Below are 27,908 nucleotides of genomic sequence, written 5' to 3' on the forward strand. Positions count from 1 at the left end.
TGATCTGGTAGAAAAGTAGTGCAGGAACCCAGGTCGAATATAATTCTAACCTTAGAAATTGTGAGTACCCCATCCGTAAGTCCGTGAGCTTCAACTCTTCAGTGAGCTGGGCTACGTCAGAGTTACCTTATAATAATTTTGAACTAGTTATAAGCCGTGATAGCCTAGTGGTTCTAACCACTAACTTTTTGGAATTATTATGTAGGTACATTTTAAGAAATTAAGATCACTCGCTGTAATGGTGAAGGAAAACATCGTGAGGAAACCTGCATGCCTGAGAGTTCTCCGTGATGTTCTCAAAGGTGTGTGAAGTCCACCAATCCGCACTTGGCCAGCCAAAACCTACTAATACTGAGAGCTGACCTGTGCTCTGTAGTGAGCCTCTATAGGTTGATCATCATCATGATAAATTGAACCAGAAAAATGCAAAACTAAAACTAACATGGACCAAACTATGTTCTCGTGGTACCAACCACCTACGCCGCGCCGGAACGCACATTTTCTATCAGTTTTTACTCCCATAATTTAGTTATTTTTAGCCGTTGTTTTCTTTATGTAATTTATGCGGAGAGCTCGTAAATTTCATTTATATATTCTTACACGTATTATTGCAATAACGCAATTTAATAGTTGACCAACCCATCCACTTCTGTCATCAATGTAGTAAAGATTTAGGCAGTTTTTTCTCAGAACCAGCATTTAGAACGAAAAATAAAGAAAACACATCTTTATTATAAGTCCCGCAAATTGTTACTGCGCGTGACCGCCATTTTAGTGACGTCAGCATTAGACTGAAGTTTCGAGCTGATATGGTATAATTTATTTCGGCTGACGTCAAAATGACGTCATTTCGATGTTAATGAGACATGGTTCCAGCGCAATAGCAATTTGCGGGACTTATAACTCAATTACTTTTCTTTTGGCATCATCCTAGGCTTGTAGTGAAACTTCTTCCTGTGCCAATATTCCTTAGTTACCTACTTACTTTTTATCTAACAAAGTACCTACCTAAGGAATATTTCGTTGCTGTTTAGCCTAGACTCTCGTCGATCACAGGCTCTAGGCCCTAGAAAAAACTGTTTGACTCTTGAAATTACTTGGACTAATGGTTTACCAAGGCAAATAAGTATAGTTTACTATCTAGGTATCTTCATCCATGAACAAAACGGATGCTTACCTACTCTAAAGATTTTACATTTTATCTTTATTTTATATTTTTGTAAAGTGGTGATAATAAAAAAAATACCCGGCTGAGTTTGTTGTGGGCTCTTCTCAGACCCGGGCGCGTTTGGAACCCTCGTACTTTAGTTTTAAGTTCGCGTAAAAATTATCACCACTAGGTATATCTTACAAATTAACAATCGACAATTAAAAAGTGTAATTTATTACCTACCTATTTTGAATAAATTATTTGATTTGATTTGATCTGATTATACTGCTGCTGGACTTGGACGAAAAAGTCAGTTTTTCGTTCAAGCTACATCACGTGTCTGTCCTGGTCATTTGATTTCAATCCTATGAAATACTTAGAGACCTAGAACGGTTGCTACTTGGAGTTTCGATTCCAAAGGCCGTTGCTCCCGCAAAACTAAAAACCCAAAAACAGAGCTCCACCCACATTAACGCGAGCCGTCAGTCAATCTGTCGTCCGTCCCAGATTCTATTCCTGCTGTTACAAATACTCGTATTGTTTATATGCGAAACTAGGACGAGGTGTAAGTAATTTATCTGGAATACTGACGTCGCTTACTATGGGCTTCATAACAAAGCTCAGAGTCACTCAGCGGGCGATGGAGAGAGCTATGTGCGGGGTTTCTAAGACGTGATTAAATCACGAATGAGGAGATCTGTAGTAGAACCAGAGTTACCGAGAGCTCATCAGGTCGCGAAGCTGAAGTGGCAATGGGCAGGGCACATAGTTTAAAAACGAATAAAAGTTGAGGTCTCAAGAGTCAACCTCGCACCAGAAACTAATTGAAGCAGCGTGTTTTCAGTTCACTTTTTAATTTAACCAGAAATCGTTATTACTGGAATAACGATTTCATCGTTATCGTTATCGTCAACAAATTCTGCCCTTTGATTGGCTGTGAAAAAATGTAAACAGCGAATCAACCAATCAAAGTAGCAGAATTTGTTGACGATTACGATAACGATGAATACGTTTTTCTTACACAATCCGGGGGCAGTTTCATAGAAGAATCTATACTTAAAATTTTCCCGGGCCTATACTATAGGTCTACTGCCTTTTGATCTGCTGCGCGTTTGCGGGAGAATGACAGCTACACTGTCAGGTTAGCAATCACCTCTGATTGATTGACGCTCGCTCACTATTGGCTACAATGCATTATTGCAACAAGAATCGCACAAATTCAGCTATTCACAACAATTGAGATTGTAATAATGATTGATGCAGGTTTTAGGCAATCGCCTTGCTGGAAAGCGGATGTCAACGTGTTTAACTTACCCCTGTGTTTCTGCAGCATCGGTCCAAATACTCTAGGAAAGAAAGCTAGTGGACCCCCAGAATAATTCCTAAAGTATCATAAGTTAAAAGAATTACTAAATTGCTTGACAGCACGGCTTTCATATACCAAATGCCAATATATCTATCTTCGAATCGGTTAGTTGCAATTTGCATGCGTGGCACACAAAGGGGAAGGGCATTGTTTGGCTGATGCCAGTGGGCACAAGGGTCAGTGTCACGCGCCAACATACCGAGCATTTCTATATGCATATATCTACCTAGATAGAGATTTAGGTATCTAATCATCTAATGGGTATTCTGTGAAAGTGTTAGTGTTACAGCGCAAAAGGAGACGGTTAGAGGACGCAGCTAGGATAGATTCTAGGTTATGCCATTTAGGTCTTGTCATTTTCTTTCTTCAGGCAATAAGCACCGCATAAAATAAGGTGTTCTAGTAAAATAGGCTTGAAGGCATTACAAAATTCAAATCTAAATTTCTGCCACAACATAAATTTCAGCCAATAATGAAAGAGTATTTTAGCGTTTAAACTATCGTGAGTGATTTCCATTAAACATGTCTCACACCCGGCTTTACTCACCTGTTTAGTCGACTTAGCCCGACTAGTTTCGAACCCATCCGGGGTTCTTTTATACAGGGACTCAGTTCGCGCACGCGTCGCGGTTGAGACTACGCGCCGCGTGCTCTGCTGCCCACACTTCCGTTGTGAGGGTGGCTCAGTTGGGGATCGGTTGAAGATCTTCTCCCAACAGTTCTTGCTGATCTTCATCGCTGGAGCCGTCACCGTAATCCAGGCAAGCGGAGCTAATAGTGTACTGTCTGCGGCGCGCAGTCTCAACAGCGCCGCGTGCGCGAACTAAGTCCCTGTGAAAAAGAACCCCTGATGGGTTCGGAACTAGGCGGGCTAACGTCGACTAAACACGTGAGTAAAGCCAGGTGTTGTAAGGGTGGTAAATTGGGCGGAATAGAAATATACCCGGATACGGAATAATCTACCACCTTACAAAGATTAGAGGAAAAAAAAAAAATAATTTTACTTACTTGATCTATCTACCTAGTAAAGAATAGAAGCTAGCCGTCGACTCCCTTGTAATGTATATGAGGTGTTATAAATGAAATTTGCTAGATGTTAGGCAAAATTGTTTTTAATGTAACTTTTACCGGGGTCGCTTAATACATAGTGATGGCTAATAATGCTTAGTTATTCTAGCTTAATGCCAAGACTTAATTTAGATACATTAGAATGCCTTAGGTAGATAGTACATAAAATCTATGTTTTAAATTTAAGATGCCATTGGCATGGAATAGACAATGACACAGTAAAATTCATAAAATTGTTTCAAAATAAAAGCTCAGTAGTAAAGACAGGGTTCTTACTGTACACATACACTAAGAAGGTTCACTAAACTGTTCCAGGATACAAACATTTGCTTACTTGTAGGTGCGAAGACTGCAAGGTAGCTGGACGGCATCGGCCAAGCTCCCAAAACTCGATTTAACTTGATTCTTCACAACCGAAATGTTTCATTACAAAGATTTTCACCAAGTCTTATCCATAGAATTAAGTTGCCAACGTGAATGTGCAAAAGAAATAAATACGGAAAACGAAAGCGAAAAAACGGAAAACCGAAAACTAAAAACGGAAACGCAAACGGAAACCCTGCAACAAAGAAAAAAACAAGATTATAATTTGTGCTGTGTGAAAATTTCGACACGTGGAATTTTCCCGATCAAACACAACTCACCTATTGAACTCCTGGCCACCAATGGTTTTCAGGAGTCCACCCACAACCCATTATCCTCATTTATTTGGGAAGGTAAAATAACTGGAACTGAAAGGGAAATCATGAAATTAGGATTTTCTCTAACCAAACCGCCATTTTGTCGAATCCACATTACTTGATTTTTCACTCACCATACTTGATGAAACATTGAAATACGTTAGGATGACTAAATTTATAACTATTGTATTTTCCCAGGCGAAGCCATGGGCGAAAAGGAGTGAGATTTTCCTGGAACGAAAAAATTCGTCTTCACATGTTGACTCCAGAAAAATTCTAAATCTCACCAATCGGTGTTGCCAGACGCAACCCGAGTGTGGCCGCTCTCATTTAGTTTGATCATGAAGCCAATTCATTTTTGAATATTTGCGGAACCTAAGGATATATTATAAGAACCGTTTTGTTAATGACTTAACAATAAACAAATGATATTATGGTTTTATTTAATTATTTTGTTTTATTTTTACGACAATTGACAACGAAGCAAACGCCATCTATTGTGGCTCGAATGAACTCTGAACATCGACCCACGCGTAGTTCTGCACCTTGATGCTAGGTGGCACCAACATACTTTGAACAAAATTGATTTTTATTAAAAGCGAAACGCTAGTTAGTAGTTCAAAATTTACAACGTCACAATACTTCCCCTCCTACGAAAAGGTTCAACAGGTTGAACCACGCTGCCCTCAGCGTCATCCAACAACTACTAACAATTTGCCTGAAACAAACAAAAAAAACACAGAAGTTACGCGTGAACGCACATCTACTACTAACAAGGAAAATTGTCTAACAAAATAAATATACTGAAAACAGTGTAAGGTTTTATACATTATACTTAACTACACAACCCTAACTTCTAAAAAGAATATATACAAAAAAACTTCATGGTGTCTAAGACACTTGAGTGGAAACATCTTGGCATCATTCTTCAGCTGACTGATAGAATGCGTCTAGGCCTACGGTGGTTCACTCTTTTAAACTACCATCGTAATATTTGTTACTCAACAAATACGGAAAATCTGGTTGTGAACGGGTCCATCTGATATGGCAACCGTTCTCTATCCCATTCGGAAAAATAAAACCGAATCAAAATCGGAATATGAGAAAAAAAAACGAAATAACTCTCCTAGAAAATAGATCTCGGAACAGAATCGGAAAAATAACAGAAATGATCCATTATCTAGAAGGAAAACGAAAACAAAACACAAAACCCCCCCCTTTTCGTTATCCCCAAAGTACGATATTTGCATTTTTACTTTCTCAACCGGTTGGTCTACCACAAGCATTCCAATCATCACATATTCATCCTTACATACATCCACTACATTCCTCCTCAACTGAACCATGGTAATGTAACTGTTAACTCAGAACATCACTACACTCATTCAAATTCCTAATTGAATATTGATAACTTAAATATTCAAACAGTTTAGACCAAACTAAGTAATGGCAAATATCTACTTCTTAATATCCTTAATATGCCAAGTGCCTATTGGGTGGTTGTCAGCTACTCTAACTAGTTCATAAACCAAAGGTGACAAAACCTTGACAACCCTGCACTTTTCATACTTAGGTGCCAGCTTAGCTGCGAAAAAATTTGTAGCGTCGCTTTGTGGATAGGTCTTTTTCCACACTATATCCCCAACAGAATAGCTTGCAGACCTACGCCTTAAGTTGTAATGCGTTGCATACTCTGCATGAGCCTGAAACAAATTTCTCCTAACCTGACCAAATATGTCCTCCAAAGATCCAAACTTTCCTGCGTATTCCTCCCTTGGAATTCCGGCCTCGTACTCCTTATCCGTGTCCTTATAGAAGGAACCATTTAAGACCGGTTCTCTAGCGTGGACAAGGAAGAACGGGGAGAATCCAGTGGATTCATTAACCGCACTGTTTATGGCGAACTGGACCTTGTACAGGTTTTCGTCCCAGGACCTGTGGTTATCTTTCACAAAAGCGGCTACAGCAGTCATAACAACCTTATTGTACCTCTCAACAAGGTTAACTTGCGGAGTGTACAGTGGTGTGTAGTGTAATTTCGGAATATTATAACGCTTAATGAGATTACGGAATTCAGATCCTGTAAATTGGGACCCATTGTCCACAATCACAGTCTCTGGAACACTATGGTTCAAAAATACAAAATTCTCTAGCGCTTTAACAACAGCGGCACCTGTGGCACGCCGTAACGGAAACAACATTGTATATTTCGAAAAACAACACGTCACCACAAAAAGAAATGTAAATCCTGATTTAGACCTAGGCAAAGGTCCGACTAAATCAGCCGAAATGACCTGAAAAGGTCTCTCGCAGACTTTAGGCTTCCCAAGCAGACCTGGAGTGGCTGATGTCGTGTGTTTATACGCAGAGCAAGTATCACAATTCTTAACGTACTCAACCACGTCCTTATACATACCACGCCAAAAATATCTGAGGGATAATCTGCGATGAGTTTTGAACACACCAAAATGACCTGCAGTTGCATCTGCATGGTTTTGTTGCATAATTCTAAGGATGTCGTTCTTGTGGACTACCTCTTTCCAGTCGAACTCACTGAGAAGCTGGTATTTACATTTACTGTAACGATATAGTTTATCGTTCAAAATACAAAAATTCGGAAAATTTGCTGGATTGATTTTACAGCCATTAAATGTTTTGTCATACCAGTCATCTACCAAAACTTGTTGACTAGAGTTATCATTACGATCCCCAACTACATCTACGTGTATGAGTCTCGACAAGGTATCCGGAACTACATTATCACAACCCTTCCTATGTTCGATAACAAAATTATACTGTGATAATCTACAACCCCATCTGGCGAGTCGTCCTGAGGGATTTTCTAAATTTAAGAACCACTTTAGGGATGCATGGTCTGTGATAATTGTGACTGGCTTGGAACCAAAATAAGCCTGAAATTTCTCCACTGCAAAAATCACAGCTAGAGCCTCGCGTTCCGTCGCGCTGTAATTCCTTTCGTTTTTATTTAGGCTCCTACTGACATACGCAATGGGATGATCGCAACCATCGGTTTCTTGCGTCAGCATACCGCCAACACCATATGCAGAAGCATCACAATGTATTTTGAATGGTTTTTCAAAATTCGGTACCGCAAGAACAGGTGCGGTTACCAACGCATTCTTCAATGTATTAAATGCTACCTCTGCCTGTTCGCTCCACTCAAATTTAGGTGCGTTTTTTCCTTTACTCGTTAGTCTATTGAGTGGTGCAGCGATGGTTGAAAAATTCCTAATAAAGCGCCTGTACCAAGAACAAGTGCCTAGGAAAATCTTTACCTCCTGTGCAGTTTTTGGGGTCGGAAAGTTCAAAACTGCGGCAACTTTTCCAGGATCTGTGCGTAAACCAAATTCATCCACTATATACCCTAAATATTTCAAAGAGTTTCGAAAAAAATTACATTTATCAAAATTTATGGATAGTTGAGCCATTTTTAGTTTATCCAGAACTCTGTTTAATAAAATTAAATGGGTTTCAAAATCAGCAGAACAAATAACAATATCATCTATATAACAAAATACTATTCCATTTTCAATATCACTACAAAAATTTTGATTAAATAACTGGTCCATTAACCTCTGCTGTCGTGCTGGTGCACCGCATAGGCCAAACGGCATGACTTTAAATTTGAATAACCCTCTACCAGGAACTGTAAAACTGGTTTTTTCCTGAGAGTCGTTAGCTAACGGAATTTGCCAGAAACTTGAACTTAAATCAATCGATGATAAAAACCTTGCCTCTTTCAAGCTATCTAGAATTTGTGGAATGTACGGTATTGAGTATGAATCCCCCTTTGTCACTGAATTTAATTTCCTGCAGTCTAGGCAAAATCTCCAGTCTCCATTTGCCTTTTTCACTAAAATTGCTGGGTTATTCCAAGGGCTTTCACTCGGAGTAACTACGTCCATTTCCAGCATCCTATCTAACTCTTTACTTAAAGCTTCCTTCTTTTCGGGAGAAAGTGGATATTGTTTTATTTTTATTGGCAAGGCATCACCGGTGTCAATAACATGTTCAATTAATTTTGTTCTACCCAATCCAATTTTTTCTGAAGAAATATCTAAAAATTTATTTACTACAGATTGGGCTAATTCTTTCTGTTGAGATGATAAGTTTTCAAAAGAAGTGATGGTATGAATTTGTTCATTATCAATCGCACAAATATTGTAAAATTGAGAAGGTGCCTTAATTAATTCTAAATTATCAAAAATTCCAGGGGCTAACTGAAATGTTTCATTACAAAGATTTTCACCAAGTCTTATCCATAGAATTAAGTTGCCAACGTGAATGTGCAAAAGAAATAAATACGGAAAACGAAAGCGAAAAAACGGAAAACCGAAAACTAAAAACGGAAACGCAAACGGAAACCCTGCAACAAAGAAAAAAACAAGATTATAATTTGTGCTGTGTGAAAATTTCGACACGTGGAATTTTCCCGATCAAACACAACTCACCTATTGAACTCCTGGCCACCAATGGTTTTCAGGAGTCCACCCACAACCCATTATCCTCATTTATTTGGGAAGGTAAAATAACTGGAACTGAAAGGGAAATCATGAAATTAGGATTTTCTCTAACCAAACCGCCATTTTGTCGAATCCACATTACTTGATTTTTCACTCACCATACTTGATGAAACATTGAAATACGTTAGGATGACTAAATTTATAACTATTGTATTTTCCCAGGCGAAGCCATGGGCGAAAAGGAGTGAGATTTTCCTGGAACGAAAAAATTCGTCTTCACATGTTGACTCCAGAAAAATTCTAAATCTCACCAATCGGTGTTGCCAGACGCAACCCGAGTGTGGCCGCTCTCATTTAGTTTGATCATGAAGCCAATTCATTTTTGAATATTTGCGGAACCTAAGGATATATTATAAGAACCGTTTTGTTAATGACTTAACAATAAACAAATGATATTATGGTTTTATTTAATTATTTTGTTTTATTTTTACGACAATTGACAACGAAGCAAACGCCATCTATTGTGGCTCGAATGAACTCTGAACATCGACCCACGCGTAGTTCTGCACCTTGATGCTAGGTGGCACCAACATACTTTGAACAAAATTGATTTTTATTAAAAGCGAAACGCTAGTTAGTAGTTCAAAATTTACAACGTCACAGTGTGAGACATGTATAATGAAAGAGTATATGTTAGTCAATTGGTGATCGGGATGGTCACACCGTACCTGCCGTGCTGTCAAACTACACCGGCAGGCACCTCGCATAATTTCTCTGCAGTTATTCTTCAATCCTAATATAAATGAAAGTGTGGATGTTTGGATGTTTGTTACTCAATCACGCAAAAACAGCTGAGCGGATTTGGATGAAATTTGGAATGGAGATAGATTTATACCCTGTATTAACACATAGGTTACTTTTTATCCTGGAAAATCTTTGATTTTGAAAAAGCGGGAAAAAATTCCGCGGGATTTTGAAAAACGTACATCCACGCGGACGAAGTCGCGGGCATCAGCTAGTTCTTCAATACATAAATCTAGGGTAACCAAGAATATAATTAGGTGTCCAGGTATGTAGGTCAAAGCCACCGTACCTGCAGTTTACCGATCTGGTAAACTGATAGCACGTTGCCAGACTACACTCAGGTTAACTGCGCTGACTCAGTTTCAATGTCAGAAATAGCACAAGAATCACTTTTCGCACATCTGCAAAGTTCTATTTGTTTATTTTAACGTACACACGCGTGTTTATTTGTGCGTAGATATATATGTATATCTGTTGTAGAGACGTGTGTAAAGTCTCGTGAACTTGGAGAAGTTGCTAAGGACGGATGTTGAAGGCTTTACTTCTTCTACTGCAACATTGAAAGTTCATCATTTATTCTACCACCCAGATAGGTTCGAGAGTCAGGACACGACGCCACTTATCCTGATATTTTAGCATCACTACAAACCTTAAAATCCTATTCAGTGATCACTATCCATATTATAAATGCTTGTCCATCAATAACGCCGCAAGTCGCAACGGAGCAACGGATTGACCTAATTTTTATATCATCCTCAAAAGGTTGAATAAATTTTCATTTTTCATCAAATATAGCTAAAAACCTGTGCTAAAAACCATCTCGAAACCTGTTTGCATCGGAGCAAATGCCGTCTCGGCAGTCCACAGACAGTTTGACTTGCTAGTTGCTAGTATTGATTTCTCGGCGCCTAATTTTCTATCAAGATGATCGAGGATTCGGCGTCCGACCAGTTAAGGTACTTGAGTTGAGCATGCCTTAGCTCTCGTTTCTTATAAAAGCTTGAGCTTTCTACTAGACTAGAGAGAGGAAAAACGTGCAAGCGACATACAGAAGCCATAATAATGTATACCTACCAAGCCTGAGTTTTCTGTAGAATGCATAGAGATAGAATAAAGTGGTAGAATATATTCTTTACAGCAGTCTTGAGAACTCAGCCGATGTGTGACAGATTTCGTTCATAAACCGAGATCAATATCAGAAAAATAGCATTTGAAAAAATCTCAACAGATGGTCCTGCTCTTTCTACTTAGGTACTAGTTGTGTATGTAGTGTACTAGTGGAATTTTCTTCCGGTAGAACAGTCAGCCAAAACAAGTAACCTAATTATTTTCCTTTCTGACAAAACAAATCGAGTTGGCGTGACGAACGTAAAACAAAAGGTACCTACTCTGTCAGAATCCAAAAATAACTATTGTGTGGCAAATTCCAACAATCACTACCCATATCTAAATATATAAAAGGAAAAGGTGACTGACTGACTGACTGACCGACCGATCTATCAACACACAGCTCAAACTACTGGACGGATCGGGCTGATATTTGGCTTGCAGATACTTACCTAGCTATAACCTAGGCATCTGCTAAGAAAGGATTTTTGATAATTCAACCCCAAAGGGGGTGAAATAGGGGTTTGAAATTTGTGTAGTCCACGCGGACGGAGTCGCGAGCATAAGCTAGTTATTATAATAAATGCAAAAGTGTGTTTGTTTATTTGTTTGTTCTTCAATCACGCCGCAACGGACTGACGGACTGACGAGATATTTTGCATGGATATAGATAAAGACCTGAAGAGTGACATATACTAATTTTAAACCGGAAAATCAAAGAGTTCCCACGGGATTTTTAAAAACCCGAATCCACGTGAAGTTGTGGGCATCAGCAAATCCTGCCTGGATATGTGTTAATGACTCGCCGTACCACATTTCGACGTTTTTAGAATGACTACATTAATTTAAGAGTTCTGAAAAGTTATCCTGATTTTTTTCTGAAAATTGTAACTCGGTGAGAAGGAAATGACGCGTTTACCTGAATGTCACTGGCCGATGACGACCGACTGTGCCGATATAGGTCGAAATGTCTGACTTTGTGAAATACTTACTAACTAGCTGACTTGCCGCGGTCTCGCAGGGACCAAATCATGTCTAATGCTTATGTTCCGCCCTACCCAGTCACCCACCTACCAATCTTTGAAAACTCTGCACTCGAAATGCTAGACGAGTATATGTATACCTGGGACCCACAAGTAAGGTAAGTCCAATTTCAAGATAGGTTAGCTGCCGAGTCCAACGCTGCCAAACTTCGAGATGACTTCTCGTCCAAAACTCCTAAAGCTATAGACGTCGGGGTCGCAAGGTGCTAGAATGGCGACCTCGCACGGGTAAGCGCAGCGTTAGAAAGCCCCACACTAGATGGACAGACGACATCAATCGAGTCAATCAGACCGTGGCGTGTAAAAGTCCCTATACAAAAGACCTATGTCCGGCAGTGGACGCGCTATCAGTTCATGACGATGAGGATGACAAAGGGAAAATAGATTTAATAGACAAGTGCAATACGACTATGAATACGACGCATTTATACTTAATATATTTGCCATAGACAGGTGGTTGTAAGAAGTTCATAAATGAGATCACGTAGTTTTGACGCTCAGACGTGTGTAAAGTGCGATATCAATCATGTAACATGATTACATTACACCATTTGGCGCAGTAAACAACAACATAATTATACGGATAAGATTTTAAGAATCATCAGTGAGACAAGTTGTAAATAAAATAAATTAAAAAATAAATAAAGGACTATTCAGCTCACAAAACAATACAGAAAAAAAAATATGACAAAATGTTAGAAATGACAAAATTAAGATTAGGTAAACTTAAAACTACGAACTAGTAAATACTACAAACAAAAATAATGTCTTGTTCATCGATATAAATGACAAGATAATAAATGGTCAAGCGAATAAAAATTTTCACGGTTTAGAAACCAAATAAATCAGCGCCATCTCTTAGATACTAATGAACGACCCGTTTGAAATCCAGACCGCGTCACTGAGATTGCATTTATGAGACTGAGTTGGTGCCATTTTGTTTGTTCATAGCCCTGTCCATACGAAGTAATATATATATAAGTCAATGAAAAAAACTGATTGTAAAACAGATGATTATCTCACTGAATACTCCCAAAATGTTACCCTGCAATTATATCTAAGTAGGTACCTACCTAGTTGGTTCGTGCGATGAGCTAAATGCGAATTTCTTGGCTCTCAATAATCATTACACTTATCACTGGCTAGTACGTAGTTGGTACGTAACTTGACGATATCATTATTAGGTCAGTAGAAGCGTCCTGAGTGCCTCTCGAAGATGAAACGAATTATTAAATTAACCTGTATTCAGTATTGACGGTTCGGCTTGAGCCATTCGGCAGGTCGATGGCCTTCCCGAAATATGACTCGGAAACCAGGCCAAAAGTTGGCATTGTTTAGCGCATTTGGAACACCGGTAAAAAACAAACTAAGTAGATTCTAGGTAACTAGAAACTATTTATTTTAGTAATTTAGTAGGTAGGCGCAGTGGTAAGCGCTTTGGTCTTATTAGTGGGAGGTCCCGGGTTCGACTCCTGGCAGGGGTTTGGAATTTTATGATTTCCAAATGTCTGGTCTGGTCTGGTGGGAGGCTTTGGCCGTGGCTTATTAAAGCCATGCCCCTTTGGATTCTACACAGCATCGTACCGGAACGCTAAATCGCTTGGCGGCATGGCTTTGCGGGTAGGGTGGTAAATAGCCATAGCCAAAGCCTCCCACCGGACCAGACCAGAAATTCAGAAATTATAAAATTCCAAACCCCTGCCAAGAATCGAACCCGGGACCTTCTACTAATAAGACCACAGTGCTTACCACTGCGCCAGGGAGGTCGTCACACGTGACCTGAGTGTGGAGTTCGCGGTATGGCCAAAGGTGTCGATTTACACAACTAAAACTAACTGTCGTTCTAAATTTGGAGACGTTTAACTATGGTGTTAAAATAACTCCGGTTAAACTGAGAACGGGCAAATCCTCTCAAACTTTACTAAATTAAGATAAATTCACAATTGGATAACATTAGGTAATCACTTGCAATCGTTCCGTTCATTGGTTAAGTGCTTCTTTGAAACTTCGATCAAAGACCGTGACATCAAGTCTCGAGAGAAGCGTTATCCTATTCGGAACTTGGTCTCTACTCCAAGTTCCAACTTCAAAACTATATATTTAAGTTATCAGACTTCTACCTCACCTAGAGCGTGAGTCGGTATTTGCAACGATTCAGAAAAAGATTTGATAACGCTGGAAAAGCTGTGCCATAGAAAATTACAGTACTTAAGTAATTCTTTGTGTGCCCATTCGAAGTGCTCAACGAGCGTATACGGGAAATTAATGTAAATTTTTGTGTCAAAATATGGCTTTCATGTTAAAACACTACTCAGTGAGGAATGTCTTATTCATCACGAGTATTTAGTACGCTGACATGACCTACTGCAGTGCCGAAATTTCGAAAATCAAGTCGCCAAAAAACAGCTTCAAAAACAGGTCGGCAATCGCTAGTACAGCGTACCTACTTGGATTATATTAGTAGAAGTCAGTGTGTAGGTATTAGAATAGAGAAGATTCTTAATTTAGTAGGCAAAAGAAAAGTTACACAGAAATAATGTAAGTCATTGGACTAATGGGAGAGGAGGGAACAAAAAATATTGTTTAAAAATAAAAACACAAAAGATCATCAAACTTTGAGTGGCTCTGCTTCAGGGTATATGTTTCCACCATTTTGGATCCACGCCAAACGTCGAATGTGTCTAGCGAGGCGCCCTTTGCATAACGATCGATGCATTGTGACATCTATTTTGAACATGATAGAGATTGTTATAACATGACAAAAGTGCAAGGCGAAGTAGAAGTTTACAAGTTTTATGTCGGTTCGCACTTAGCAAAATATTCTCCTAAAGAATTCTGATATGACATGAAACTTTTTATGTTTGCTTGACCCTCTCAAAAAGCGAAATTATCATGATCAATTCCACCGCCGATCGCCAGTTCACTACTGAGAACAGGTCTCCTGAGAATGGTTTAGGCCATAGACCGGCACGTGTAGGTGTACATGAGACCGGCCGTGCACTCCAGAGTCCAGTCTCCAGCCAGCCAAGCTCGCTAGCAGGCCACCCAGCGAGGCAAGGATTTCTGGGATTGTTGCTGGGGAACGAATGCTTAAATGAATGAACGAACGAATGAATGATTGAATAAATGAATGATTTATTTAGTTAATAAAATGCAGGTACAATAAGTCTCAAGCCAATGTAAGCTTCCCGGAGGGCAGATAGGTACACGTCTTCTGATGTCTCGCACATGAGGGGTTGAGTGTCGGTGACACCTAGAATGCAGAGAGAGGTGTTGTCCAAGAGCTATTAAAGAAGAAGAAGAGTGAAATCTCTTGCAGTCGGCGAATTAAAGATCAATACCCTCATAAGAGTTTGCGTAAATCCATGAACAATGTAATGTCATCTAAAAATAGTACAGCTACTGCATTGGCGTAGCGTAAAAACTTTACGATTTCGGAGTAGCAGTATACGAACACAGCTACATAGATACATACCTATCTACCAAACATAGCTTCGCTAAAACTTGCAAGTTGGAGTCCCTAAACTTTCTACGATGCGATGTAGATTGTAGAGACGTCAATTCTCTGTGTTCTATTGAGAGCCCTCGCCCACGGCGACTTTTTTAGCGATACAGTAGCGATGCTGTCGCGCGTCCGCATCGATACAGTCGCGAAGCGGTCGCTAGCTGTTTACCCTCGCCCACGGTCTCAGATTCAGTCGCGATACTGTCGCGCATCTGTCTCGATGCAAACGAAAAAATATGTTGCACTGATGCTCCGTTACCCCATTCACGCGCCACCCTCCCTCCGTTCTTCCCCCGATGTCGTCCGACACGGTCGCGCGTTTGCATCGATACAGTCGCGATGCAGTAGCGCGTTGCAAATGCGACTAACAGCCGTTAGTAGTGATGCTGGCGTGCGTTTAATAAACGCGCGACAGCATCGGTACAAAAAGTCGCCGTGGGCGAGGGCTCTGACCTGGCTAGAGCGTTCGGAGGATTTGTTTAAAGCTTAAAATGATACTGCACTTTACCCCTTCTGTGACATGTTACACATAACATTTGACCAATAATAATAGTAGGTAGGTACATTGTAAATCTCGGAGAATTTTATGCGTTGCTTTCAAAACAGAAATCTTTACTAAAAATCCCAGTTGCGTTTTATTTAGCTATTGAATTGATTCAGGAAATAGCTAGAGATTGTGTAATAATTTCACAATTCACATAATCGTTCGCTCGACATTCATGATTATTTATATTTGCGCAAATTCGCCAAGATATTAGAATGTTTATAAATAGGCTTCAGTCCAACGTACCAGAAAAACATCAAGGTGGATACTTAGCTTACGAATTTGTTTACTTATTCGAATTTCGACCCTTGAATAGCCCTATATTGTAGTTTTCGATGAACATAGCAGATACGTAAGCTAAGTATCCACAATAATTTGCAAGCGCGTGGCTCAATAATTAATGAGCTGGAATTTGGTATTTGCCCATATCAAAAATAAATTATTTCTCAGTAAGTAATTATTGAATAAAGGGTCTTCCAGAATACGTAAAATCCGCGTCCTTTGTTAGTTTTATGTGTGATAACCATTTTAAAAAAAGCACGTGAAATCATTGTGACGTCACATGTCAGTATTTCATAGAAGCTCGCATACTAAGCGTGCGTTTTGGCGTTTGATAAAAAGATATTGATTTGCCTAGTTGTCATACACCGAGTTACAGAAAACGCAGAAAACGCAATTTTACAATGAAAGGGTAACGAACGTCCTCAAAAGAGTTGTTTATTATTGTTTTGGCAACACAGACAAGTCTTGGATTAGAATTTATCACGAAGTCTAAGATCAAAGCGCGAGTAGATAATATTTTTGATATATTTTATTAAATTGGTCCTCTAAATCATATAAATGTTCTGAAATGTGAAAAGTAAACTTAATAGACTAGTTTTAAGTTTATGCTCTAAATAGTTTTATGAATACAGTGAACTGATATAGAATTAGGAATTAGGATAGAACCATCGATATAAATGACAAGATATTATGGTCAAGCGAACAAAATTTTTCACGGTTTAGAAACCAAAGAAATCAGCGCCACCTCTTAGATACTAATGAACGACCCGTTTGAAATCCAGTGGCCCTACCGCGGTTGTTTGACAGCTACAATGTCACGATCGCAATCATCTCTGATTGGTTAATGCTCGCTCACTATTGGCTACAATACATTGTTGCAAGAAGAATCGCACAAATTCAGCCAATCAGAACAATTGAGATTGTAATAATGATTGATGCAGGTTTTAGACAATCGCCCTACAGGTTGCATTGATGCATAAGCTTAAGCACCAATGAGTCGATGCCATTTTGTTTGTTCAATAACCCTGTCCATTCGAAGTAATATATAAGCCAATGCATAGATTTTTTATTTTTAAATTTACATACAAGCTAGCACTTGACTGCAATCTCACCTGGTGGTAAGTGATGATGCATTCTAAGATGGAAGCGGGCTAACCCGAAAGGGGTATGGCAGTTTTTATTAAACCCATGCCCCTTTGGTTTTACTCGGTATCGTACCGGAACGCTATCACTTTGGTGGCACGAATTTTGCCCTACCCCGCAGTAGGTGGACGGTGGAATACGAATTCCCCTTCCACCCACTGCACGGCTAGCTGGTGGGAGAAGCAGGTGGGTGCAGCACGAGTAGCTCCTCGTTTTACCCCTGACAAGGTGGCGTGGAAGCAGCCGGCTGACCTTTCGATTTTTTTTTTTAAAGAATGTTAGCCATGTTAAATGACTAATATTCCCCTATCCCCTCCAACTAAGCGTCAGGCTTGTGCTAGGAGTAGGTACGACAATAGCGCAACGGGCGGGGTTTGAACCGTCGACCTTTCGGTTTTCAGTCCACTCCTTTACCGGTTGAGCTATTGAGGCTCCTCGAGGATTCCCACAAGATGGTGTAGTAGTTGATTGCTCCTGTAACTTTTTATGATTTGAAAACTGCAACTGCAATGTCACTCGCTCTTCGCAGTAGAAGCTACATTCCGAACCGGCGGTTAGTAAGGTCACAGACTTAGAGACACTAGTTGTCCTCTTAGTTACCTACATGAAATAAATAAATGATTGTGGTAGATTTTGATTTTATCAAGTCCCTTAATAATCCTGGACTAACGTCCGTTCATAGTCAAACATGAGCTAAACTCGGACCCTAGGGCTCGGTCTCAAAATGTGAGCATCGACATCGCCTCTCTACGTCTGAGATAATAAACTAAACGATTAACGCATACGACACATTCTATTAAAAAGTTTCACAATAGGATCACCATAATAAATAGCTAAGATTTAAAAATCCGGTCAGGTGCGAGTCGGACTACACGTAGTGCAGGGTTCCGTTGTCGCCCGTCACAATATTATGTGGACGGTGATCGTCTTCCTTTTAGCTTCGTTATAAAAAACTAGCGACCACCATATTTTTGAAAGACTCCTGATGTGGTCCTCCTCCTCCTCCCGGGTCACCTGATGTTAAGTGATTACCGCCGCCCATAAACATTTGCAGCACCAGAAGAACCGCCGATGCGTTGCCGGCCTTTTAGGAATTTGTTGGTCCGCCCATTGAATAACCCCATGTTGTAATCTAAAGGGAACACCGCCGATGGGAGTTGATTCCACAGTTTGCAAGTGCGTGGAAAGAAGGATCTGGCGCAGCGGACGGTCGAAGTGCACCAGACACCCAGGTGGTGAGGGTGAAATTCCTTACGGTGGCGCGCGGTGCGGTTGTAGAAAAAGGAGGATGAAATGAGGTCAAATAAAGCTCTTCAGAGCACCCCCCATTCAAAAGGCGATAGAACACGCATAGAGAGCTTACGTCTCTGCGGTGCTCCAGGCTTTCTATCGAGCCGGTTAGTTTAGGATCGTCCACAAGTCGTCTTTTTATCCCCGAAAAACAAAGAGTTCCCACGGGATTTTTAAAACCAAAATCCACGCGTACGAAGTTGGCATCAGCTAGTATAGTATCTAGGCTAAGCTGCGGACGGACGGACGGTCATGGCGAAACTAAAAGGGGTTCTCTGTTGACTGCGGAACCCTAAACCCCCGGGCGATTCCGCTGAGCCACCATGATCTGAGACGAGACCCAAATATACCTGCCCTACTTTCATTGATACGATCACGTTTGACATGCTTCGTGTTTCACTTTACGTGACTCATCTTTGCTAGCCCTGACCCCTATTTGCCAAGTTTTGATGCGGGTTTTTTATTCAGATACAAGTTAGCCCTTGACTGCAGTCTCACATGGTGGTAAGTGGTGATGCAGTCTAAGATGGAAGCGGGCTAACGAAGGGGTATGGTAGTTTTTTATTAAATCCATGCCCGTTTGGTTTCTACGCCAAATCGCTTTGCGGCACGGCTTTGCCGGTTGGGTGGTAACTAGCCACGGCCAAAGCCTCCCACCAGACCAGACCAGATATTTAGAAATTATAAAATTCCAAACCCCTGCCAGGAATCGAACCCGGGAACTCTCAGTTGTCGGGAGAGAATATCAGTAATAGGTAAGACCACAGCGCTTACCACTGCGCCAGGGATCAAAAAGGGTCTTCGCGTTCGCCACCAACACATTTTTAGGGTTCCGTACCCGCAAGTCACCAACGCGCGGGACATACTATTGCTACAGTATAAGGAGAGACACAGTACTCCGACGCCACTGATCTTGAGATAAATGACGACCAGAACGACTCTGCCATGACTCTGCCATGCTTCTAGGCTTTGTCAAACCTCTTGTAGGTTCCTAATAGCTAATAGCATACTACCTTTACTCTGCGCTAAGCCTCCGATGTCCGTCCGTCCGTCCGTCTGTCTGTCAACGGGCGGGTCTGTTTAACAAATAATAAAAAATTCAAAATGGCCGCCATGAAAATTTAAAAAAATCTTTATAATATTGGTAGGAATGGATAATAAATAAATTAACAGTGTTTTATTTTTGTTCCAGGTGCAAAAATCGTCGAAGTGGTTACACGTATAGTTAATCAAAATACAGATTTCGATTTCTAAACCTATTTATAAATTTTAAAAAACAACTTACCAAGAATAAATAACTAACAGTGGTAAAACGAAAATGTGATTTTTCTTGTGTACAAAATCGGAGGTAGTTTTGAAAACTGTTAAAGTGGGGGGAGAAAGAGATATAGAGATAGTGGCTGAAGAAAAGAAAGAGATGTCGCTAGTTGCACCGAGACACGTCCAGCTGGATTGGGCCCATGCTATACCATGGTGAGTTGAGTCATAATTCATATTATGTTAGGTTTTCTAAGTTCTAACGCCTATGTACACAGTACACAGTACATATAATACAGACCTATTCATCATCATGAGCCGTGATAGCCTAGTGGTTAAGACGTTCGCCTCCTACTCGAGAGGTCGGGGGCTTAATCCCGGGCACGCACCTCTAACTTTTCGGAGTTGTGTGCGTTTGCAATGAAATACCTACCTGTCACTTGCTTTAACTGTGAAAGAAAACATCGTGAGGATACCTGCATGCCTGAGAGTTCTCCATAATGTTCTCAAATAGTGGCGATCCTTTTCATTCTGAGGAACTCAGTAGTGGGCCGGTGGAGGATTGATCATTCACCGTCATCATCGTGTGCCTTCTTCGAAATGAAGTTTGGCGATCAGTGATCACAACGAAAAGCTTCTCTTATGGAGAACTTTCAGGCATGTAGGTTTTCTCACGGTGTTTTCCTTCATTGTTAAATAAAGTTTTTAATGCAAATGAAAATACAAAAAACAAAAATACCAAACTTATTCTAGAACATAAAAATTACAAATCGAAAATATCATCTAAACCACCGCAACGAGGCAGGGTTTTAATTAGTTGAAATGTTGGTAAAATAAAATTAGCAAGAGCAGAGATTGTTTAAAAGAAAAGTAGTGAAAACTACTGTTCCGGTCGTTGCCCTCAACAACGAACTTCACGCCGCAATGAAAAAACCCGTCCCGTCAGCTGAGCGACCGCAGCGCACTTCACTACGTCAAAACGACCTGTCATGGCATCGCGATCGATGTCTGATCCGTGCTACAATTACGAGAAAAACGCGAAAATATGTCGCACGATGCGTTAAACCACGTTACACGCGTAGGGAGACAGTTTATGGACTCGAAACAATAAAAAACAACCCAACAGTTCGCTAGTAAAGTGTATTTTCAGTGATTTTTCAGAGTATCTAAATTTATTCGGACCGACCTATCTCGATTTTCTGGGTGAGTACTGCATTTTACCCACGCATTTGAGTAACGAGCGTAAATTTTAGACAATCTTGGGTAAATAAACGATTTTATTCTTGTGCATTTCATTGGGAAAAATCGCTGCGAATTGTTAAAAATCGATTATATGTGGGTGGGATAGCACAAAATATATCTCTCTCATTTCCCTATAACCCGACCGCTTTGAAAAGTGACGTAACCCCGGTGCTACTGCATAGCGTCATAGTGCAGATTATTTAGTCGGGTTGCTATTGTCATCTCTCTTTTTGGCTCATTTCCGATATTTTTCAATTTTCTTTTATGACATTTACAACCCTTTTCGATAGGTAAATATTTATGTATAAATGAACCAATTCCGATGTTATTATTTTTCTAAATAACTTTAAGGTTTAAGAACAAGTACCATTTTGCATAAATTAATATAAAAAGTAGATCAATAATTTTATTTTCTCTCGCATTGTACCTAATTATAATTAGATTACTTAAGTTACTTTTACTAATTAATATTTATTATACTATGTAAATACTTACTTATTTAATTTATATAGAAAAAGTTTTTTAGGTCTGCCAACAATATTTATCCATACCTACTAATATTGTAAATGCGAAAGTGTGTCTGTCTGTCTGTCTGCTAGCCTTTCACAGCCTATCCGTTCAACCGATTTTAACGAAACGTAGTAAAGCGATAGCTTGCATCCTGGGGAAGGACATAGGCTACTTTTTATACCGGAAAATCAAAGAGTTCCCACGGGATTTTTAAAAACCTACATCCACGCGGACGAAGTCGCGTGCATCCTCTAGTTCTGGAATAAATTGGTTACATAGAGAATAATATATTCCTTGAAGTTGGTAGTCTTGACAAAAGTAATAATATGTGGCACAAGCTGTCCTACGTGAAATAAAGAAATTAATTTCATTTCATTTCCATACCATCATACAAGATTATGTATCTAGCTACCAACTTTGTTTTTTAAATTTACATGACACTCATTTCAAAATTCTTATTATTGTTATCGCAGCAATAAATTAATAAATAAACTTTTATTTCAGGCATAAGTACACCCATAATTGTGTGTTAGTACAGAAACAATTCCTTAACCTATGTTAGTACCTACTTATTACTAGCTTAAACTTAACTTAACAACTAATTCTACTAAAACTAAAACTAATCCTATTTATAATGCCCGAGGGGGTCTCTTTGCACCTATGTGCGCACCACTCCACCACTCACTATTAATTTGGTAAATGAAAATCTTTTACAAATTTCAAAATGGAGTAACTCATTTGGCCTAACAGTGAATCCAAAGAAGACTCAGGTCATTATTATCGGGAGTCCAAAATTAATGTCTCGGGTAACATTAGCACAGCTGCCGCCTATAATGTTCGATGGGGTTCATATTCCATACAGCAGCAAAGTAAAAAATCTAGGCATTACTTTTGACCAATCTCTGACTTGGATACCACAAATGAGTGAGCTGAGCAGAAAGATGTTTGGTGCAGTCGGCTCTCTCCGAAGATTGCGTAATGTTCTTCCTATTCCTGCTAAGGTTGCGCTGGCTCAGTCTCTACTTCTACCAATCCTCGATTACGCTGATACTTGCTATCTTAACCTAACTGAGGACCAACTGAACAAACTTGAGCGGCTTCAAAATCTTTGTATAAGGTTCGTATTTGGGCTGCGAAAGTATGACCATGTCTCCGAGTACCGCCGTAAGCTCAAGTGGCTCCCGATTCGTCTTCGCAGGAATACTCATATTCTTCATCTTCTTTACTGTATACTGTTCAATCCCTCCATTCCTCTTTATCTTAAAGAACGTTTTGAGTACCGATGTGATACACACTCTTTTTCTCTTCGTTCTCAAAATAATCTACGCCTGAAAATTTCTACACACTCCTCTTCTTATTATGCTAAATCATTTACTGTTACCGCTATACTGCTATGGAATTCTCTCCCCTTGGATATCAAACAGTCTCAATCACTATCTATTTTTAAAACAAAATTGAAGCTATTTTATTTATCCTCCATTTGATGTGTTTATTTATTTTTACTTTTAGTCCACTTATCTGTCGTCTATTCCTCTCTTATTTACTGTTGTATTTTCATTTATATATATATATATACATACTATATTATGTGTATTTACTTTATTTAATTAGTACACCCCTTCCGCTTTCTTTAATTTTTATAATATCCTCTACCCTAAGGTTGCCTGGAAGAGATCGCTATTTTAGCGATAAGGCCGCCTATTGTACATGCTGTATTTGTTATATGTCTATTGTTTTTGTTTTGGTGTACAATAAAGCATATTTTACTTTTACTTTACTTACTTTACTCCAGCACCTCCAGAGAGGGCTATCCAATTTCGTGGACAATGCGCTGAGGAGAGTGTTGGTACTCCTCAACAGCCTGCTCATCATGGACGCGGCACGTTTGCGCATGATCGCGTAGAATAGGAATACACACTTTCTACCTACTACGGATCATGAGATATACAGCCCGCTGACAGACAGACAGAGGGATGGACAGGGTGGTTTAGTAATAGGCACTCTTTTTTCTGCAACTGCAATCTCAGGTGGTAAGTGGTGATGCAGGATGTCCGAGCCATGTCTGTTTAGTCCACAATGACCCATTTAAGCTCACACTAAAATGCATAGATTTCAACAGCCCCTCAGAGGCTACCTTCATATTGAAGGGCTATAGCTTATGGCAGCAACTTCATCCGCATGGACAACCCGTAACCCCTATTTTATACCCTTTTGGGGGTTGAATTTTCAAGAATCCTTTCTTAGCGGAGCCAGCCAGCCAGCCAGCCAGCCAGCCAGCCACCCAGCCAGCCAGCCAGCCAGCCAGCCAGCCAGCCAGCCAGCCAGCCAGCCAGCCAGTCGGCCAGCTTTTCCTTTTATATAGATTTGACCAGCACTTTTGAGTGGTTTAACCCTTTTTTTTTCGCTGGGAAATGCTTTTACGCATCCTCCCCGTAAGCAACGCAGTTGACCACGTTTCTTCCGGGGAGGTATGTGGGACTCGCTGTAATACACCAGAATACTCACTAAAACCGAGACAGTCAAGCAACAGATTAGCCAACAAATTGGCTGCCAACCTGAGCTGGTATATGTCTGTAGATTGCCTAAGATCACAAAGGACGCGGGCGGTTATTGTCAAAGACGAACAGAGTAGGTAATTTGCTATCTGATGGCAATCTCAGTTCTCAACCACTGCATGCTACATTAAACCTTTTAGTCACAAAATGACGAGGTACTTCCATATAACATTTTGTCAATAAGGTAGGTATATAAACCTACTTAATCCATGGCCTCCCTGCCTGATGATTCACTAACTCAGTGTCTAACGCTGAATCATAGTCACTGAGCTCGTTTGACATTTATTTTTAATCCATTGAAGGTTTTCTACAAAAGAATATTTTAATATCACTAACTGATGCAGCAATGTAGAACCAACCAATGTCAAATGATAGACACGAAGTTAGCGCTGGTAGAGTGTTCTGTGGTCTTCTATCATGACATCATCATCATGATCAACTCATCACTGGCCCACTACTGAACACGGGTCTCCTCTCAGATTGAGAAGGGTTGTGGAATTAGATATGCGGATTGACAGATTACACACACCTTTGAGAACTCTCAGGCATGTAGGTTTTCTATAGTTTCCTTCACCATAAAGAAAGTGATACATATTTGATTGCTTAAAATATAAAACGCACATAACTCCGAAAAGTTAGAGGTGCGTATCCGAGATGGGGCATTAATTAAATATCACTTGCTTTAACGGTGAAGGAAAACATCGTGAGGAAACCTGCATGCCTGAGAGTTCTCCATAATGTTCTCAAAGGTGTGTGAAGTCTACCAATCCGCACATGGCCAGCGTGGTAGACTATGGCCAAAACCCTTCTCACTCTGAGAGGAGACCTGTGCTCTGTAGTGAGCCGGTGATGGGTTGATAATGATGATCCGAGATGGAACCTCCAAGCTCCCATTAGGAAGCGGACGTCTTAAACCACAAGGCTATTATAGACCTAACCACATGGTGTTTTTATTTATTTATTCTGATACAAAGTTAGCCCTTGACTGCAACTGGTAACTTGCTAAATGATGATACCTAAGATGGAAGCGGGCTAACCTGGAAGGGGTATGGCGTCTTCAAAAAAGGAGGAGGTTCTCAATTCGTTGGAACCTTTTTTTTATGTTTTATGTATGTAAAACATACATTACATACATGATCGGTCCAGGCGTGCACCAGCACCAAAAAGTACTATTATGGAACTATATTAACTCTGTATACATAATATATTCGGTAATAAATTGTTTTTAATTATTAGTGTTTGTGTATTGAAGTCGGTTTTCATTTTTTTTTGTAATTTATTTTAAATTACTAATCCTATACATACCCCTTAGGTTTCTACACGGCATCGTACCGGGACGCTAAATCGCTTGGTGGAAACAGCTTTGTCGATAGGAGAACCCTGATCCTTCCGCATAATTTAAATAAGTAAAATACCTGCGCATCACGCAATAGCTAAATAAGAATAGATGTGATCGATAGCGTGCCTGTTCGTTAATAAAATGAATATACCCTGAGGATACAGGCAGGCATCTGTTACCGATATTGATTTTGTCCCTTACGATAAGCTACGAGCAGTGGCGTGCATAGGGTTTAAAGCCAGGGTAAGCATTAGGTAAGCAAGCCACAGGATAATGAGCATTGAGAAATTTCAACTGAGTTTACTATTTCTTGGGTAAGCAGCGCTTTTATGCCTCTATGAGTTGCACGCCACTGGCTACGAGATATTTTGTTTTCTTAAATGCCATACGTTGCTGAAGTTTTAACACCATGTATAGTACGCGACAGGTCGAGATAGCAATCGAGGTATGAGGGGGGGGGGGGGGGGCCACACCCGCAAGTCTGTAAGGTACTGTAAAGTGCTGACAGATAAAGTTTAGCAGTAAAATTATTCAACAGAAAAGTCCTAGAATGGAGACCGCGTATTTTACTCTATCCACAGAGAGAAGTTAGTACAGGGCTCTCCCTGTTACGTAATCCTATACAAATGACAGAGACAAAACTCGGTAGGCGTTAACCATTTTGAGACACCAACCAATCACAAACATGTTTCAAAAAACATTCGAACTTCGAAGGTCAATTCGATTTTCTAAAAAAAAACATACCTACGAGATTCAATTCGGAAACATACCAAGTTTCGTTTGTGATTGGTTGGTGAGTGGTTGTTGGTGACTCAAAATGTTTAACGCCCATTGAGTTTTTGTCTCTGTCATTTGTATGGGATTACGTAACAGAGAGAGCGCTATACTAACTTCTTTCTGTGGATAGAGTATAGTTTAGGTAGTAGGTAACCGTAGTGTAGGGCGTCCTCCGGCACGATGGACTGACGATATTAAAGTACAAACATACAATGTAACTACGATCTAGCCACAGTGAACAAATAAACCCTTCTAATTAAAGCCAGCTGACCTTTGATCGTAAAAATCGGCCAAGTGCGAGTCGGACTCGCACACGAAGGATTCCGTACAGTACGCGGCAGAAAGTAATGTACGACCTTTAGAAGGATATAGCAGATTTGTAGAGCATTGTCTCTGTCGTTGAGATCGATAAAACGTCATATAGGTATGAGTGACAGAGACAACGCTCTACAAAGCCGAAATGTCATTCTAAAGGCCAATGTACAATACTTTCTGCTGCGTATGTACTGTACCATCCTACAAGATTATGTTTTTGACGACCTGGCGCAGTGGTGAGCGCTGTGGTCGTATAAGTGGGAGGTATCAGATCGATTCCCAGTGGTGGTAATTTGGAAATTTACGAGTGTGATTTCTTAATTGTCTCAGGTCTGGTCTAGTGGGAGGTTTCGGCCGTGGTTAGTTACCACCCTACTGGCTAAGCCGTGCTGCCAAGCGACTTAGCACGTACGATACGTTGCCGTATAGAGACCAACACGTCGTAGGTGGGGTGTTGACCCGAGTTTTGCACGCTATACATTGCGGGTTTGAAAAATACTAAATCACTAAAACTACAAAATGATGCAAATAGTGATTGGTATTGGATTGTGTTTAGGTAGTAGGTATAACAATAATGCTAAGTTTTTGCTAGCGTTCTGCTTACACCCTGTATTTGCCGCACCGCGTCGCGCATGCAGCTCAAGTGCGCTGGGACTTGGGACCATATAGTCACGGTAATGTTATCTATACAGTATTGTAACTCGGCCGTATCTTTGAAATAAATACCTACAGCAGCGCGATACGTAAACATGCGATAGGGCTGCCCGCCTCCGGCATTTTAATTACATTTGCTTACTTTGTGTTAAAATATGTACTTGTCATTTGCCTACTTTGTGTTTAAATATGTACTTGTCATATTAAAAATGTGATTGAACTTATTTTTAGTGAAAAAATCGCGCGGTTATTAAAAAAACAAAACAGCGTCCGTTCGTCACTGCGGCACAGTCGCGACTGGCAGTGTCCCGAGCACACCCCGAGATCGAGGCGCGTAGGTATAGCTCGCGTTTCGCCCGTTTGTATGAAGTTGGAATACTGCATAGATAACATTACCGTGATCTAGTGGAGGCTTAGTTAGGCTTAGGCGCCTTTCGTTTACGGAACCCTAAAAATAAACAAACCGGTTCCCAATATCTTTTGTCATAAAGTACAGTATAAAGCCGACACGAAGACAATATCACAGTTTTTGCCTTGTTTTCCAATTGAGAAACCGATATCATGAAGGCTGTCTGTCTGTCATATTTGCGACTGTATTTTAAAGAATTCGGTCGTGCAGTAATTTTAATAGTTGGTTGTTGGCTCATGAAAAATCTTTCAAGTGCGAATCGGATTCGCACACGAAGGGTTCCGTACCATCGTACAAGAAATAACACTTAATTTTTTTTAAATTTTCATGGCGGTCATTTTGAAATTCTTATTAAGTACTAGCTTATGCTCGCGACTTCGTCCG

The 27,908-nt window shown here is 40.2% G+C and overlaps 1 protein-coding gene across 1 annotated transcript in view; it reads left to right on the top strand.

Annotated features, from left to right (window-relative positions):
* The window catches only part of LOC138402784 (tau-tubulin kinase homolog Asator-like), a 50,443-nt gene that overhangs the window by 6,980 nt on the left and 15,555 nt on the right, over nucleotides 1-27,908 (top strand). The window contains exon 2 of the mRNA XM_069500863.1: nucleotides 19,659-19,939. Within this exon, the coding sequence (XP_069356964.1) occupies nucleotides 19,884-19,939 (56 nt within the window). The 5' untranslated portion in view covers nucleotides 19,659-19,883. The remainder of the gene's footprint in view (nucleotides 1-19,658; nucleotides 19,940-27,908) is intronic.

The sequence above is a fragment of the Maniola hyperantus genome, chromosome 9 (genome assembly GCF_902806685.2).
Source record: "Maniola hyperantus chromosome 9, iAphHyp1.2, whole genome shotgun sequence".
Lineage (NCBI taxonomy): Eukaryota > Metazoa > Arthropoda > Insecta > Lepidoptera > Nymphalidae > Maniola > Maniola hyperantus.